The sequence below is a fragment of the Mytilus galloprovincialis genome, chromosome 5 (assembly GCF_965363235.1).
Source record: "Mytilus galloprovincialis chromosome 5, xbMytGall1.hap1.1, whole genome shotgun sequence".
NCBI classification, from domain to species: Eukaryota; Metazoa; Mollusca; class Bivalvia; order Mytilida; family Mytilidae; genus Mytilus; species Mytilus galloprovincialis.
Window position 1 is genome coordinate 95554762 of NC_134842.1, and position 18897 is coordinate 95573658.

Here is an 18897-nt window from a genome sequence, read left to right on the forward strand (position 1 = left end):
TGATAATACGTAACATATATAAAGGTTGAGGATGAACACGGATGCGGCCACTTTCATTTTTTACCAAAAACCATCTGAAAAGTGACATTTTTCGGCATTTTAGGTAGTATTTTCATATTTGAGCTTGAATCGGATCGTTTTTAATGACTATATCTGTTCAAATCTTTCACATAAACTAATTAATTCAAATAAAATAGACACTTAAGTGTTTAAAAAGTGGTCAAAATCTTTCATCAGATGAACCTGAAATTTTAGGCCAAAATCGGTCCTTACCGGACCTACTCCTTTATATTGCGATAAAAGACAACACCAAAATCTATTGTATGCTTTTTCGCTAAATTAAACTTGTAAATATCTAAACTATGTTTCATATTACCTCAAATGAAACGCAACTTTCCAATACTATTTTAAACAGTTTTTATAGTATTTGCACTTACTAACAAATTCGTGATAAGTGTACTATATTGTGAAGAAAAACTAAATATTGTTAAGTAATAAAGACATGTGTTAGTGGGTACGGTATGAACTCATCTGGATATGACTCCTGAATAAAAGGATCGTGTAGAATCACTTAAAGGAAGAAAATAAAATATACGATGAAAACAACAAAATTGAGAATGGAAATGGAGAATGTGTCAAAGATAGAACAACCCGACATAGAGTAGAAAACATGTGCGGCCGATGACCACCAATGGGTCTTCAACACACACAGCGAGAAAAACCCGCACACGGAGGCAGGCTTCAGCTGGCAAATAATCAAAATGTGTTCAATGAAAATGGATGTCACAACGAACTTCAAAATATATTAATGAACGAAAATGAAAAAAAAAACAACATATAAGACTACCAAAGGACAGAGGATCTTGATTGGGAAAGGCGCAAAAATGCGGCGGGATTCAACATGTGTTGTAAGATCTTAATCCCCCATACCTCTAGCCTATGTAGAAAAAACAATCACACCAATACGCAAAGTCAAACTCAGTGTAAAAGAAGTACGAGTGCAATGCTAAGGAAGGTAACATAAGAAACTAGGCAAAATGACAATGCTACATACATTAACAAGAAACTACTTTGAGTTATTTACATGCCAGCTATAATGTAATCCTTTTTTCTTGAAACACATGTTATTCTGAATTTTCCTAGCAGCATATGTCTAGTTCACTCGTTAGAAAGGGAAATGGATATAAAATGAATACTTGCCAATTAATTATTAGGCAGGTTCGAGACGGAACTATAATATATTGCATTAACAGAACCACCATAATATCGCCGGTACTAATACATCAGAAACAAAGCAAACTGCACTTTTAAAAACAATAATTGTTAAATATTGCTAAAAGAAAAAAACTTTTAGCAACAAATAGTGAAAATTTACCTACCGCATACAATATTTCGCAAATTGGTCTGGGAAAAAATTTCCTAAAACAACTGATATAGACCGGAAAATACACTTTTCTGTTTCTGTTTCCATGTTCGCAATGCTAGGTTTACCTGAGGAAAGAATATCAGTCCCTTCATTAACAACGAACGACCATTTTTATTCTCAATGAAATAGTTATGTACTCATAGAATTTAGGACAATAAAGAGATTTTCCCTTAAGTAAGTAAGAATATTGAACTGGTAGAAGAATAAAAAAAGGAAGAACTAAAAGTCGAAATTAGACTGTCATGTTTGTGTTAATTTGATACATTTCACAATAAATTCTTTTTGAACTATGTACTAAGCTGTCAGTTAAAATAAATTTGTTTACCATACACAGTTATAAGAAATTCAAGTGCAACATTTCATACGTGATTCAGGGTCATCTCAAATTATTGACTTAAATGAATTTCCCTGTGTTATACATATAAAACGTTTTTCTACAAATACTGTGTTTCTGATCGTATCAATTTATCAAACAGAATATTTTCTGAAAGTTTATCAAACCGCTAACTGTTAATACCAACAATAAAATTATTCAAATAACATCCTACTTTTTAAAATTTAATCAAAATCTAGAAAATACTTTTATAGAATTAGAGGATGGGGGATAAAATTAAATATTTTTAAATTTCAATTCACGTGAAATTTTAGGTGAAATGCGAACGAGCAAAATTCACCTGTATAGACACGGGCATGTTTGACAATTTCTTATGATGAGCCTTAATGTCAGTATATAGTTGTGAAAACTGAGTCATCAAATTATTCAAAGATACCTGTATACAAGTAGGTGTACAAAGCCTGATTAAAGTTTAGAAAAGAGAATATTTACACATTGTTTAAGAAACTATGTATAGTTGCAATGTCGTAAACTCACTTATAAAACCACCTTCATGTAGGGAAAGTGATATGTTTATGTCTTTGAAACCAATCTCGCATTTGTAAACCATATTCAAATTTGAAAGATCGAAGCCAATAATTTCCAGACTATAATTAACTCCTGTAGAAGTTATCATCAATGTTGGCGTATAGTTATTGGGATATGACGATACATTTCCACTGGAAATTAATAAAGACCCTTATCTCCATACAAATCGTCCATGAGCATCGAGTTCAGTCGTGCTACATAACAAGGTAGCATTTTCCCCAAATGTTATTGGATTTGTAACTTGTTCCAATTTCACTACAATAAATATTTGTTGTATTTATGTTCGTGATACAAACATTAAATACTATTAACATAATGACAACAATAAAATATTTTTAGAAATGACACTATTTGACAAATACAGCTGCTTCATAAAATGAGATCTAGAATCTACTAATAAAATGCATACTTAAAAATTATGCCAGTAGCTAAGTAGCTAAGTAGCTTGTATATCATCTATTGTCTGGATATTGTAGTTGAGAGTGTAAGGGTCAATTATAAAATACACTTTTTAATGATGGGAAGTTATAATCAATTATAGCAAACTGCATATTAATAAATATATCATTTTTTTAAAATTTTTTTTTTTTTATCAAAAACCGTTCATATGTTGTAAGTTAAAACGTTGGTGTTTATTTTACACATGCGACCATATGCTGAGGTATGTAAGACTCAGATCATTCCTCATTTGGGACAGGAATCTGGATGGGTTAAACATGTTTTGTGGTATAACGGTACAACATAGGTAAAACCTATAATCAAAGTACTGAGGTACTGAATATCGGACGACCGATTTGGTCGAAGGTCACAGGCACATGCCTAATAAAAAAACATGTATCCATACCTGAAAGTTATGATAAGAATGAAATTAGGTGAAGTTAGCTAGGGAATTTGTGTCAAATGCTCGAAATATTTGTTTTTCCCTACATTACATATATATTTCTGCACCGGCATAACACCGGAATAACCTGCCACGATTATCCTCTGTAAAAATCAGTGGTAACGGGATTAACTCATCAGATCGATACAAAGTAGTAACTATATAATGAAAATAAAAAATGGACGTGGCAGAGTATTTATAAACGAAATATAACAGTTATTCCTTATAATTTAATTCTGAATTCCATTTCTATGTAGTAAAGTATGATAAAAAAAAACCATTGACGACGTCAGAGTCACATGAAAATTTATGTTTATTAGCTGATGAACAATAATTTACAGCCAATCAGAATATTAGCTGCACTAAAATTCAATTATAGCTACTTACATGCATTAACTGCGAGATCAGTGAACGGAAACAAAATGAATACTAAGAAAGGCACTGAAGCTGAACTGCAAAAACAGAGTGAATTCATCAATATGAATGAAGTGTTATGTTACAGCATGATATTGTTAACATATGATGACAACAGACATCTTAAACGTGATGGTTGCGAACAGACTAAAATTTGATTAATTTTCAGAGTAAGTATATTGATAGCAGTAGTCCCTAAAAGATGGAGGGGACACTAAGAACAAAAACCATAAGGCGAAGAAAAACATACAGCGACATTTTAGTTGTGTAGATCTGTTATAAACTTAAAACCTGACGGTCAAAGTACTGCCTTCAACTCGCACCTCGGTTCACACCGAACAGCAATCTATAAAGAACCCCAAAATGTATAAGTATAAGCCTGAAATACATACTGCAAATATATAACCAGTTCATTTGTCTAATTATCAATATTGTCGAATTCCACACGGGATTTGCCTGCTGTTCGTGTACAAATAATTATTGGCAACTTTCAAATATTTTTGCCTTTTTAGTTCAAAGAAACTGTTGAAACACAGATTAGTCTCGCCTTTTTAAAATTTTGATTGTAAAGTGTATATTGCAAATGTTGGAATTCAAATGGCAATATTCAAACAAGTAAACTACTTAGTAAGCAAAACATTAAAAATCAATAAACCATGACTGAAGGTACATGGCCGAATCACTTCCAAGGAAATGAGAAATGCCAATGCTTATAAAACTGCACACAAAATATAATAAAATATCATAATGGTTCCTTTTGAACAAACTTAACTTTTAAATTTTACATAATTGTTAGTCAATTGAAAATTACTGAGAGGGCGAAGCCAAATAATCTCTATAGAATTGATATGTGTTCATGCTAATACATCTACTTACTTAATAGCATTGAACTACCAGTAGTGGTTTCTTCACGTAAACTTTCCTTGTCTAACAAAGATACATGTGAATAAGGGATAACTGAGTTTTTGAGCTAACATGTATCTTTCCGCTCGTTTTCTAGATCTTTCGGCCACACTTGGGTTAAAAGGATTGCCCTTTTCGTTAACATTCTAATTTGAAGCATTTTCATTGAATCTGCGTGTTATTAAGATGATGAAATAAATTTCATATGGTTTGAAGACGCATTGTTTTCAAACCTAGACGGAAAACAATTGATTATCAGTAAACACTTTACACAAAAGGGGGGTTGTTGAATGTACATTTATTAGGTCACGTGATACATATCTCATCACAAGAACGTTAGCCTAGCATTTTGCTATATGACAAACTAATGATATTATATGAGAATCCAATAGATGTTTGTTTTTCTTTACTTAAAAAAACCAACAGTCATAAGATTATAAGGTAATAGTTTATTGCAATACTCAATTGTATCACAAATATAACAATTCATTGTGATACTAATTATGATTCAAACGCAATCAAAAATGTCCAAATTTGTTACAATCTATTGACATAAGACATAGAACTGTATTTAAAACCGGTACATATACAACACAATCACAAACATAAGCTCAACAGCAGCAGCACAACCAACAAATCATACATATCAAGTCATGCACAGACTTATCAAATATAGAAAGCTAGATATCATTCTATGCTTACATTCAACACAAAACGTCTATCCTGCAGCTTAAACACACATACACTTTAACAAGCAAGAAAAAGCGTGTGTAACATGAAAGAGCGCATAATGTTAAGTTAAGTAACTAAAATAATCACAAAATAACAGAACCGCTATGAGCAACAAAAACAAAAAATAATCCCATGCCAGGTACCTGTAGTTCAAGGGTTGGCGTTGGTTTATTCCTGTCATATTTGTTTTACGTAAATTGCTTTGTTATAAAGTTGACCGTCAGATTTCGGAAATGATTGTTTTTATTATTTTTCATGGCGGTGGCTTTAAAATCGGGTATGAGTTTTCTCATTGTTGAATGTCGAATGGTTGCTTATAATTGGTTGCATCTACTTCATTTGAATTTTTTGGGGATACTTGTCTCATTGGTAACTATACCACATATTTTCCTTTTTATACTGTAAAAAGTAAATATGTGTAATGGTCAGGGCATAGAACATGACGTAGATTAGACAGCCGGACAACAAATCTTATAATGGCGTTAATTTTATTATTCTGGTAACATGAATTTTAGTAAAACTAAAAAGATTTTTTAGCAACGCCAAAGAAGCCATAGTATCCAAATAATTATCAGTATGTGGTAGAAAATGTGTAAATTTAAAAAAAAATACTGTACTAATGTTTATTGATTATTGGTATAAAGGCAACTGTCAAGTGTTAGGATCTAATTATAAGTGATGACAAAATATTGCAGAAAGTCTATTTCTGAAGTATAATCTAGTAATAAATATTGTTTTGTTAGATAACTATCTCATTGAATTATTCCACAATTTAATTATTATCCGTAAATTAATTAACTTGGTAGGGAAATTATCTATTATTGCATTCAAATTTTCTTAGCCATTAAAATCATTTCAATGCTTTTACAACTTATATACCACACAGAAATAGCTTTCAAAATAATTTCATGGTCAAAACGAGCAAGTGGCAATTATATCTGAAAAATTTCTAGCAATAAAGGGGAAATCTGTTTTAGAATGTCTTTGAATGCATGGATTTGAACTTTGATATACTCCCTTTAAATGGATATTGTATATAATTATTATTCAATTGTTAATAAACATTAAATTATTTGAAGGATAATAATAAACATTCGAATAAAACAACTCATGGTCACTAGTCATGTTCAGGGGGGATATAATACTCACGATAATGTTCAATATCATAAATGAAAAAGTCAAAGTACTCTCTAGATCTATAAAAAAAGGATTCACATTACATTTCAATGCTTCAATCGAAAAATCAAAACTTCAGCTCCAATTGTAAATGATATCATCAATATCTCAATTCATCAAGGCTTTTTGAAATGGTTCACTTTTTATTTTGCTTTTTCAGGGTCCGACAAAAATGCTAGATTACTTTAAAGCACAAATATATGCGATTATAGTTATTGTCAATGCCAAGAGTATCAGGATTTAAGCTGGGTGTGACAGATACTAAGTATCTGTCAACTTAAAACCCAATCCCCAATCATGTATAAAAATAACTAAAACCTGCATAGAAATGGAATGGAGTAAAATAGCAATTTTTCAGTCAAGAAATCTGAAACTTGATATTTACTAATTATTTGTAACTTGGTATAGTTATGTTTTGAATGGAAATACATTTAATCAAATTTAATTCTTTAAAAACATCCAGACAAAGCTGCAAACACAGATTTAAGGGTATAAAAAGGTTTTTCGTATCTAGTATGTAACACGCGAAACACATCGAATCAACTCTTGTGAATAGTTATCAAAGGTACCAGGATTATAATTTAGTACGCCAGACGCGCGTTTCGTCTACATAAGACTCATCAGTGACGCTCATATCAAAATATTTATAAAGCCAAACAAGTACAAAGTTGAAGAGCATTGAGGATCCACAATTCCAAAAAGTTGTGCCAAATACGGCTAAGGTAATCTATGCCTGGGATAAGAAAATCCATAGTTTTTCGAAAAATTCAAAGTTTTGTAAATAGGAAATTTTTTTAAAAATGACCACATTATTGATATTCATGTGAACACCGAAATGTTGACTACTGGGCTTATGACATATATTCATTAAAAAAAATAATGAAGAACAATCAATTGGAAAACAGACAAATATCACTATTTTATCCAAACACGAAAAGTTTTTTTGTATGATTGCATGACGTCTCAAATCAATTGAAGCTAACCGGAGCCCTGTTTCAACATCGTTTATGACTAAAACTTTACCATGTTTACAAAGAGACATTATTTAACCATCTTAAAGACTTCAAACAAAGCATTTTATTTCTTTGTGTTAAAAATAACTTAGATCAAAGACTGTCAAAATGCGTTAGAAGTTTCAATATATAAGTGGAGGTTATAAAATGATATCCGGGCAACGAACATTGAGTCATCCTCTATTTTAAGACAAGCAGTGTTGTCTTGACTTGAAGCAGTCAAATATAATACTTTGAACTTATTCGTGTAGAAAAACATGCTATATTTGTTAATCACATATAGATATAGGAAGATGTGGTATGAGTTCGAAATGAGACAACTCTCCATCCAAATAAAAATTTATAAAAGTTAACCATAATATGTCAAGGTTACGGTATTCAACACGGAGCCTAGGCTCACACCGAACAGCATGCTATAAGGGACCTCAAAATAACTTGTGTGAAACAATACAAACGGGAAAATCAACAGCATAATTTATAATTTATAAGAAACGAGAAACAAACGAGAAACACTTATGAACCACATACACAGACGACAACTACTGAACATCAGATTCCTGATTTAGGACAGGTGATAACAATTGCAGCGGGATAAAACGTTTTAATGATACCAAACCTTCTCCCTTTTCTGAAACAATAGTGTAACATCTCAACATAGAAAGATACACTTTAAGATATCCATTGGAATGGCTTAACTCAATAAAAAAAAACTCAAATTAACACACAATGAACAAATACATTTGATATGGGATACAATGTAAATACATAGCTAATAAAAGTCTTATATATATTTTAATTAGTGTTCATTGAATTTGGTACTAGAAATAGAATATACACCATTTATTCAATTTCTACTTTCCTTGCATATATGGTTTCATTTGTTGTTGAAGAATTTATGATGACCTTTGTCTACATTGTTTACACGCCTTTAAGTAAAAAAGAAGACACTTGTTGGCATATTGGATATTGGATAACTACAGGCAACAATATTAGCAGTATGAGCAACAACAACAACAACATATTAGAGGCTCTCAAGAGCCTGTATCGCTCACCTTGGTCTATGAGCAGATATATCATCATCTGATGAACATTTTAACCCGATGTCAGATTTGCTCTAAATGCTTTAGTTACAGAGCTATAAGCCAAAAACTGCATTTTACCCCTATGTTCTATTGTTATCCATGGCGGCCATCTTCGTTGATTGGCTGGTTCATCGGATAAATGTTTAGAACTAGATATACTAAGGATGTTTTAGGCCAAGTTTGGTTTCATTTTGCCCAGTAATTTCAGAGGAGAAGATTTTTCTAAAAGTTACGGACGACGACGACGGACGCCAAGTGATGCGAAAAGCTCACTTGACCCTTTGCGTTTTTTTATAACGCTAAACAGTCGTTCTTAATACATGCTATACGCAGGAGTTTAATTGTTCATGTGACTTCCCGATTTCGTCATATATAAAATAAGCTCTTTAGTTGAAATAAATAACTTGCTTGATATTATTTTGGTTCGTCAATCGCGTAAGGAAAGTAACTAAATGATATATAAACTATACCAAAAGCTTTCTGTCATATTTCTTGTTAGTTGATAATTGTTAAAAAAGTCATACATTGCAGTTGTATCAAAAAATGAAATATGAATACTGCGCACCACGTGCACGCAATGTTCATTTCATTAAAACACTATGCTCAGTGGGTTAACTATCTGTATGTGTTTTTCTATTTTGTTATTTTAGCACTGGTAGGAGTTGTACTAAGTAAATGTCCTTCTGGTGACTTGAGTTTTGGAGGAAAATGTTACTTTGTTGGAAGAGATATTGAGAATGAGAGAAGAGGACATGTAAGATATCTGACGCAGAGTTTATAACATTAAACATTATGGAGGCTAATGTAATGAAGATGGAGGGGTGTTCTTCATTTCTCTATTCTTTATATATAGGTCATTTTCTCTATTCCTTATAATTTTTGTACATTAGTCTATATTCTTTATATTTAAGCACCCCATAATTCTCTATTCATGTAACTCAAATGTGTCAATTATATATAGAATGCCTTACATTTTTAATGTAAGACAATTTGATATCGTCACAGTTAGAAACAAGTCTCATAAACATGTTTAACCCCGCCGCAATTTTGCGCCTGTCCCAAATCAGGAGCCTCTGGCCTTTGTTAGTCTTGTATGATTTTTAATTTTAGTTTCTTGTGTATAATTCGGAGTTTAGTATGACGTCCATTATCACTGTACTAGTATACATATTTTTTAAGGGGCCAGCTGAAGGACGCTTACAGGTACGGGAGTATCTCGCTACATTGAAGACCCATTGGTGGCCTTCGGCTGTTGTCTGCTCTATGGTCGGGTTGTTGTCGCTTTGACACATTCCCTATTTCCTGTCTCAATTTTATATATAGTTTTATTTACCTCAACAGTTTATGTCAGACTATTAAAGTATAACTGGTATTATTATTCTTTTTTGCAATGCTTACTATAGTTTTATGACATTTTCGTCATATCATTACCCTATCATATTACTCTGAAAGATCTGCCCCAATTGACTGGATTCTAGATCGACAGTTTTGTCACATACACTGTTTTGCGTGACCAAATACAGAACTGTTGACCAACATGGCCAAAGCAACAAGTATTTTACAAAATCTGTTAACGACGCAATGTTCCTTCGTAAAATGTCGCTATCAAAGAGTTGCATTTTGATAATAATAATAAAATAAAACAATTTTAGGGTATTTGCAAGGCAAGAGGAGGCCAGTTAGCCAGCATTAATTCTAAAGCAGAAGATGATGCAATCATCCAACACATTGAAAGCATGAACTTGCCTTATAGCATAGGTACGTACTTATATATGTGTATGTTCATATTATATACGGAGGACCTTCTATTTGAAGTCACAAAGCAAATGTTTAATAACAGAAATTTTAAAGATCATAAAGTTTCAACTCCGAAAGATAAAATTGACCTAGGTAGTCGTTTTATGTCTTTTTTGGTCAGAAATAATAAAGATAATGAAGTTCCAACTCTTCAAGATAAAAATGACCTATCATGATTCTAGGTATTCTTTTATTTTTGGTAATACAGAAATAATAAATCTTGAAGTTATAACTCAAGATAGAATTAATCTAGCATGAGTTTAGATATTCTTTTAAGGTATTTTTTGGTCATGCAGCTCCGTCGTATTCAAGTGTTTATACATATTTGGATTTTAAATCGTGTTGTTTTGTAACAGCGTTTCTGGCTAAAATACTGCTATATAATGTAACGTTTGTAGCCTATATATATTAACTAAGAGACAAGCCATTTGTACTGATTAACATACTTTAATATAATGCTAGAGCTAAGTAATAAAGCAATACGACGCGACCTTATCTGCTATGTCCATCAACACAACACGTGCGTGAACTCTGAACTGTATAGATATTTATGAATGAATGAAAGTTACAATATTACATCTCTTCTTTTCTCAGATTAAAGTTCTACTTTAATTAATTATATTACTGTCTGTGTAGTCATAAAATCTTTAACTGTCTGTGTAAACAAATTAAGTGATAAGATGCATAAAATTGTATCAATAGAAAATTAGAACTTTATAGTCTGTGATAAATGTAAATTATCCGGTACGCGTACTGTAATGTCAATATAATTAGTGGATCGTCTGATCAATCTGATAAGGCTATCATTACGAGTGTGAATAGTAAATTCCACAAAATCGATTTGTATCATAAATTCACAAACATATAAATCAACATCAAACCTAACTGATACATCAGAAAGAGCACAGGATTATTATGCCTGTAACACAGCTCTTTAACGCACATAATCATCGAGATGTTTCGGTGTTTGTTTTTCTCGTGATGATCTTCTTAATGGTGTGTTTTGTATAATGTCACCCTTAATGATTTCTTCTATTTCCTCATCTGTCATTAGCTTAGATTTCCCAACCCTTTTGAAGTGTGACGAATTTCGAGTTATATCTTTTTGTTGTTCGTTCGTTGCCGTAATCATACTACCCTTTTTATTCTTGATTGTTAATGGTTGAGGATTGTACGGGGTAGATAGTTTATCTTTCTTTTCCTGTTTAACTAGTACTGTATCTCCAACTGTAAAATTAGGTACTTTTACTGAATGTTTTTTCTCGAAGTATAATTTCATTTTACTTTTGTTCTTGTGGTCTTCTTTGCGAACTTCACTGTCGGCATGGTCATTTGTTGAAATGTTCGGCATTTTTGTATTGATTTTCCTTCCAAATAAAAGTTCTGCCGGGGACACGTTAGTTGTTGAGTGTGGTGTTGCTCTATAATTGCGAAGAAATGTGTGTATTTCTTGTCTCCAACTACGATGTTCCGTTTGAGCTTCACGAATTGCTTTTCCTATAGTTCTCATAAATCTTTCACTTTCCGAGTTAGCGCGAGGCCATAACGGAGTTATTTTGCGGTGCTTAAAACCCATGTTATCTGCAAAATTGCGGAACTCTCCCGAATTAAACGGCGGTCCGTTGTCTGTTTTCAGTTCTTTTGGTATTCCAAAAATTGAGAAAGTTTTGTCTAATAGCGGTATGACGGATTTTGCGGTTAAACTGGTTAAGGTTTCTATTACAGGATACCTTGAGTATTCATCAATTATTACCATAACGTAATATCCATTCGGAAATGGTACACAAAAGTCCATGTTGAGATTCTCCCATACATTATTCGGTATCTCAGACATTTGTAACGGTTCGAAAACATTTTTCGGGGTTGACGCTAAACATGGTATACATGATTTACACGTTTGTTCTACAAGTTTGTCTATTCCAGGGAAGTATACCTTTTCACGTAACAACTGTTTTGTACGTACTATGCCCTGGTGCCCTTCATGTGCAAGGTCAATTACACGCATCTGTAGATCTTTCGGAATGACAATTCTATTATCATGAAGTATGATCTCCATATCATTAACGGGAACGACTGTTAATTCGTATCGTAATCTTGAAAATGTATCTAGCGTATTACTCTCATACTTGTCCCACCTGTTTGATTTTAATGCAGTAATAACAGTTTGTAGATCTTTATCTTTTTGTGTACTGTCAGCTATTTCATTAAGGGTCATTGCCTTCGGCACAGCGTTGTCAGTTAAGTATCGGACATATTCTTCAGCTAATTGAGAATGTTTACATGCGATTGATGTATTCGGGGTCGGATGTCTTGATAAATAATCAGCTGCGTTCACCTTTCCTGGTTTGTACTGTACTTTGAAATTGTATCCCTGTAATCTTAATCTCCATCGTTCAATGCGTGCTGGTGTTTTTGCCTTTGGACTATTGAATATAGTTTCAGGCGGTTGGTGATCGGATACCAATGGAAATGATTGTCCGTACAAATAAAGGTGAAAATGTTCAATTGCCCATACAATTGCTAATGCTTCCTTTTCTGTTTGGGAATAGCGTGTTTCAACGTCTGTCAATGATCGGCTTGCATATGCGATTATTTTCCCATTTTGTGTTAATAATCCAGCTAATCCAACGGGACTTGCATCTACTATCAACATTGTTTCTTTGTTAGGGTCAAAGTATGACATCACACGGTCAGCAACAAGTTCATTCTTTAGCTTGTCAAATGATTCCTGTTGTTCAGATGTCCATTCCCACTTGGAATCCTGCTTTGTTAATCTGCGGAGCGGTTCAGTTATAGTTGAGTAATTTGGAATAAAACGTCCAACATAATTAGTCATTGCTAAGAAACTACGAATTCACCTACGTCTTTCGGTATTGTCGTGTTCCTTATAGCGCTTATTTTTCTTGGATCGGCTGATATGCCATCTGCACTAAAAATGTGACCATAGAATTCAAGTTTGTTCTTATTAAATTCACATTTTGCCTTATTTAATGTCAAGTTCTTCTCTTTAAGACGTGCAAATAATTTTTCCAATCGTTTATCATGTTCGGCCTGGTTCCTTCCAAATACGATTATATCGTCGGATATATTTCGGACTCCATCTAATCCTTCCAGTGCATTACTCAGTGTGTTTTGAAATAACTCTGCGGCTGAAGAAACACCAAAACTAAGTCGTTTGTATCTACATAATCCTATGTGTGTCGTGAAGGTTGTGATGTTTCGGGATTCTTCGTTTAACTCCAATTGATGATATCCACTTCGAAGGTCCATTTTCGAGAATACTTTAGATCCGTTTAAATCTAAGATCATGTCATCGAGTGTTGGTGTAATATGACGTGAACGCAAAATAGCTTTGTTCGGTTCCCTCATATCCACGCATAATCGAATTTCGTTCTTGTTTTTCGGTTTAGGGGCCACAACTATCGGGGACACCCAAGGTGTTGGTCCATCCACCTTTTCAATTATATCCTGTTTTTCGAGTTTCTCGAGTTCTGCTTCTACTTGCTTGCGAATGTGAAACGGAATACGCCTATTTGGTTGAATTACAGGTTTTATACTTCCATCAATATGAATTTTCACTTTTTCATCTTTTAATTTTCCAATTCCATTGAACACATCGCTATATTTATTGCATAATATTTCATGTTTATCTGCTACTGAAGAAATGACTGGCACTATGCTTAAGTCAACAGATGTCTCGTAGCACAATAAATTCCCGTATCTTCCTTTCATCACATACACCGGTGCGGTTGTTATTTTATGGTCAGTCTCTATTGTAGCGTGAAATTTTCCCATTAATTTCAAGTTTTTATCTGAACCATATGCGAAGACTTTAGTGTCGGCGTGAGAAAGTTTGGGTTTACACTTGATGTTCTCGAATGTGCTTTCATCAATAACATTAATGCTTGATCCTGTGTCAATTAAAATATCCACATTAGAATTATTGATTTTCACGTTGATTTTCGGTTGTACTTTATTAACAGTATTTTCTCGTAATCCAAAAACGTAACCATCGTCAGAACTGCTATCACGATCATCATCATGTTTGTAATTGTCAACTTTGTTTACTTTTCTTTTAAAAGTGCTAGTTCCATCCATACGTTTGGATCTACATACAGAAGCGAAATGATTCAACTTTTTACATGAGTTGCAACTTTTTCCAAATGCCGGACACTTGTTTGCATGTGGGAAATCACCTCCACAGTTTCTGCAAGTATTCTTTTTCTTTACGTTGTGGTCAGTTTGTGTCTGTAGAAATCTTGGTCCGTTTCTACGTTTTCCAACTCCTTTTCTCACAGCATTTGCGGATTGTTTGTCTGATTGTTCAATTTCCGTTGCCTGTTTTTCGGAAAGTTCTAACGCTCAAGCTGATGAAATTAATCCTTCAAGGGTGGTGTCTTCCCGAAGAGCCTTTCGTCTTAGTCTAGTTGAATGACAACCTTGGATAATTTGCGATTTTACTTCTTTAGATGTTTCAGTAAATTCACAGTTTACAGCTAGCTGGCGTAGTCTCGTGTGAAAACTGTCGATAGTTTCATCAGATGTTTGTTTGGCTTGTCTAAATTTGTAGATTTCATATTCCGTATTCTTTTTCGGAGCAAAGTAAGCGGTTAACTTGTGTTTAGCGGCAGCAAAGTCTTCTCCTGTATTGTCAAGGGTATCAAAGACTTCGTTAACATCTTCTCCAGCGTAATGCAACAAGAGTGCTCTTTGTCTTTTGCTGTCCTTTATGTTTAAACCGATGAATAAATTTTCAAGTCTACTTATCCATTTACGCCACCTTATTTCAGCATTATTCTCATGTACCGGAAAACTCGGAAAAATTGGTAAAGATGCAGCCATGATTTGATTATCAGTGTCACTAATTATTAAATCCATTGAAATACATTTTTAACATTTCCAACTTTTGTTTTTATCCTCGTCGCCAATGTAACGTTGGTAGCCTATATATATTAAGTAAGATACAAGCCATGTGTACTGATTAACATACTTTAATATAATGCTAGAGCTAAGTAATAAAGCAATACGACGCGACCTTATCTGCTATGTCCATCAACACAACACGTGCGTGAATTCTGAACTGTATAGATATTTATGAATGAATGAAAGTTACAATATTACATATAAGAGCCTCGAATTGATATTTTTTTTTTGTAATCAAATTTTCATTAAAAACAATGTTATTTTCATTGCACATCATGGTTACGGTAAGTGGAACCCGAACTAATCTCTATGTTAAACACCTGATGCAACTTTAACCTACCTTAATGTTCATAATTATGAACTAACTGTTAACTAGATTTTGAATTTTTGAAATACTAAGGCTTTTCTACCTCAGGAATAGATTACATTAGCTGTATTTGGCAAAACGTTTAGAAATTTTTGGTCCTTAAATGCTCTTCAACTTCGTACTTTATCTGGCCTTTTTAACATGTTTTGATTCAAGCGTCACCTATGAGTGTTTTGTAGACGAAACGCGCGTCTGGCGTAAATATAAAATAAAATTTCAATCCTGGTATCAATGATGAGTTTATAATAAGAAAATTATATTTGAATTAAACTGATGCGCCGCCAAAGAAACTTATTTAAATTTTTCTCCATATTGTTTTTTTTTGTCACAGTGTTTGTTTTTCTTCTCATGAATTTTGAACTCGTTTTTAGCCAGCTATTCAATTGGAGCTCAAGATGAGATATCCGAGGGTACATTTGTATGGGAGGACGGGACTTCATTGACATACAGTAACTGGGGACCAGGACAGCCTGACAACTATGTATCGGCTGAGGATTGTGTCACCCTTTACCGTCCTTTGGGTCTATTGAGTCACTATAATTAGGCCGATGTCAACTGTGATGTGGCCGTAGAGTTTTACATTTGTGAAGCAAGGTAAGATTTATTATAAACGTTATACAAAGAGAGCAAAATATAACAGGGATATTTGAACTCATAAGTGGAAAATACACTTTCAACGGCAGATCCTGCTTCAAATGTGGCACTCAACAGTAGTATAGCGCTGTTTAAAATTCTTAATCGATAGAGAAAAAACAAATCCGGGTTACTAACTAAAACTGAGGGAAACGTATCAAATATAAAAGAACTATACGACACAACAGAGACACAACACTGAAATGTAAAACACACAGAAACGAACTATAATGTAACAATGGCCATATTCCTGACTTGGAACAGGCCATTTCATGAAAACATGGTGAATTGAACCTGGTTTTGTGGCATGCCAAACCTCCCGCTTTAATGGCAGTGTTAATTATAACATTAAAATGACAAAATTACACGACAGGGCTACAATACGGAATGGAATTAAGAATTAAATTATAAGAAATAACTGTAATATTTTATCATTTCGTATTGTATCCCTGTAGCTTTTCAAAGTACTAGTTGTCATTGATAGGGGATTAATAAAGGAATCAAAAGAGCAAAAAAAATATGTGCTTGTTTTCGAGATATTTAACAATGAAATTTTGGCGGGAAAAATGTTCTCTCTTGCCTTTTCATAGCTTTTTCATTGACAAGTTCAACTTCTCAAAAACTATTAAAAAATAATTAAAATTTTATAAGACTTTTTACAAAATTTATAAAGAGAAAATGGGGGTCAATGGGCAAATTTGATTAAGGCATTCAAATGAATAAAACCTGAGGATTCCGAAAATTTGACAAAAATTCCAAAACATGACAAGCGAACATCATTAAACGATCGTCACGATTTATTACTATTTGTGAATGATTTTCATGGCTATTAATGTTGATTGACTTATCTTCGAGGTTGACAATATTGCTTGACCGCTCTATAATTAATTTGCAGTTAGAATGACTGATCGACAACGCTTACTCTATTGGCTGACTTTGCCTAAATGCTGATAAACTTTTGACTTGCATGATCTTCGATCCTGACAATTTGGATTAACTATTTTTTTATGCTAAAACTATGGCTTGACTGATCTCCGATGCTTATAATTTTGACTTGGCTAATTTTCATTTCTAACTCTTTGAATTGACTCATCTTCAATGCTGATATTTTAGCTTTACAAATCGTTCTGCAGTTCTGATAAATTTGGCTTGAGTTATTTTCAATGCTTTTTATTTTAAAACTTATCCATGACTAATCGATCCTCGATGATGATATTTTTGAGCTGACTGATATCTTGTGCGGATACCTTTGGCTCGTTTGAACTGCATTGTTATACTTTTTAATTTCCCAGATTTCATTGCATTTGATTAAAGCAAAATTATTGTCAAATAAAGATGTAGGTCCAATAAGACCCCAAATGGTCCTACTTCATAGGTCAATTTGATTTGTCATCAAAATGACAGCAAAAACAACAAAAAACATTGGATAGGTAGAATAGAACAAGAAACAGTAGCTGAGTCGATAGGTATTTTCTTACATAATGTTTATTGAAGTAATTAACATATTTGACTTCGATGTAGTTGATTTATCAATTCTATACAATCACGTGATAGAAATCAGAAAGAATATTTGTAAAAACTTGGGCCATTTTACCCAACCTTTATTATATTTTATTTAACTGTTTTCAAATTTTTAAATTTGATAGAAGCATTTTGCGATTTTTTGTAAATGTTTGTTTGTTTTGAGTTTGTAACCCAGTGATGACCGATGCAAACATATTTTGACTATTTTACCTATAATGTCCGTTTTGTTCATGCATCGTTGTAAACATAACGGAATTTGATGCGACTGTCATACAAGTGAGAGGTATAGCGCTTTAAAACCAGGTTAAATCCACCATTTTCTACATTCGAAAATGCCTGAACCAAGTCAGGAATATGCCAGTTGTTGTTCATTCGTTTTATGTGTTTTATCACTTGATTTCGACATTCGATTAGGGACTTTCCGTTTTGAATTTTCCTCGGAGTTCAGTATTTTTGTGTTTTTACTTTTTTCATTATTTTAAAATATTTGATGTACTGCTTTTGTTATTTCTTAAGTAAATGTAATTGTTTTGAATCTAAAATAAGATAATTACTAATCGATTTACGAGATTTGAATATTGGTAAACTACTGTGACCTTAACTGTCTTGAAATTTGTTGGCACTAAAAATAGTATATATAATCATATTTCAGTGATGGAGGCGTTGATGTCGTCGGGTAAAAATGACACTTGTTCAGATGATTAGCTAAAGAGACATATCTTTGTTGCTGAAACTCAGAATGGATAGCAAATACAATACATTATACTAAATAAAAATAAATCCGATGTGAATAATACTTTTTTGTACTAATAATAAAAAAATATATCTAAATATGAGTTATCATGAGCAAAGCATATTGAATTAAAATCAATCGATAAACATACCATACCTAGAAGATGTCAAATCGCACATGTGTCCCCGTTAATTTTTGTAGCATTCCCATCAAAAGATGGCAACTTTTTTAACTGACAAAACTCTGAAAAGTCAAAAGCGTTATCGGTCAACTTTGATCTGGACCTGTGTTCTGTGATCCCATCCAACACTTTTGGACAATTCTCTCTGTATGAGGTACAGCACATGAACACTATTAAGTAAGCTATATTTC

At 33.0% G+C, this 18897-nt stretch overlaps 1 protein-coding gene across 2 annotated transcripts in view; it reads left to right on the plus strand.

Annotated features, from left to right (window-relative positions):
• LOC143076784 (low affinity immunoglobulin epsilon Fc receptor-like) overlaps positions 1 to 18586 on the plus strand; it is a 33785-nt gene extending 15199 nt beyond the window's left edge. Inside the window, exons 3-5 of one of the 2 annotated variants that reach the window (XR_012978787.1) lie at positions 10201 to 10306; positions 16007 to 16229; positions 18445 to 18586. Coding sequence is in view for 1 of the 2 variants with exons in the window: in XM_076252659.1 (XP_076108774.1) it covers positions 18445 to 18472 (28 nt within the window). In the remaining variant the exon portion in view is untranslated. The remainder of the gene's footprint in view (positions 1 to 10200; positions 10307 to 16006; positions 16230 to 18444) is intronic. The other variant, XM_076252659.1, reaches the window with a different exon arrangement.
• The last annotated feature ends 311 nt before the right edge of the window (positions 18587 to 18897 follow it).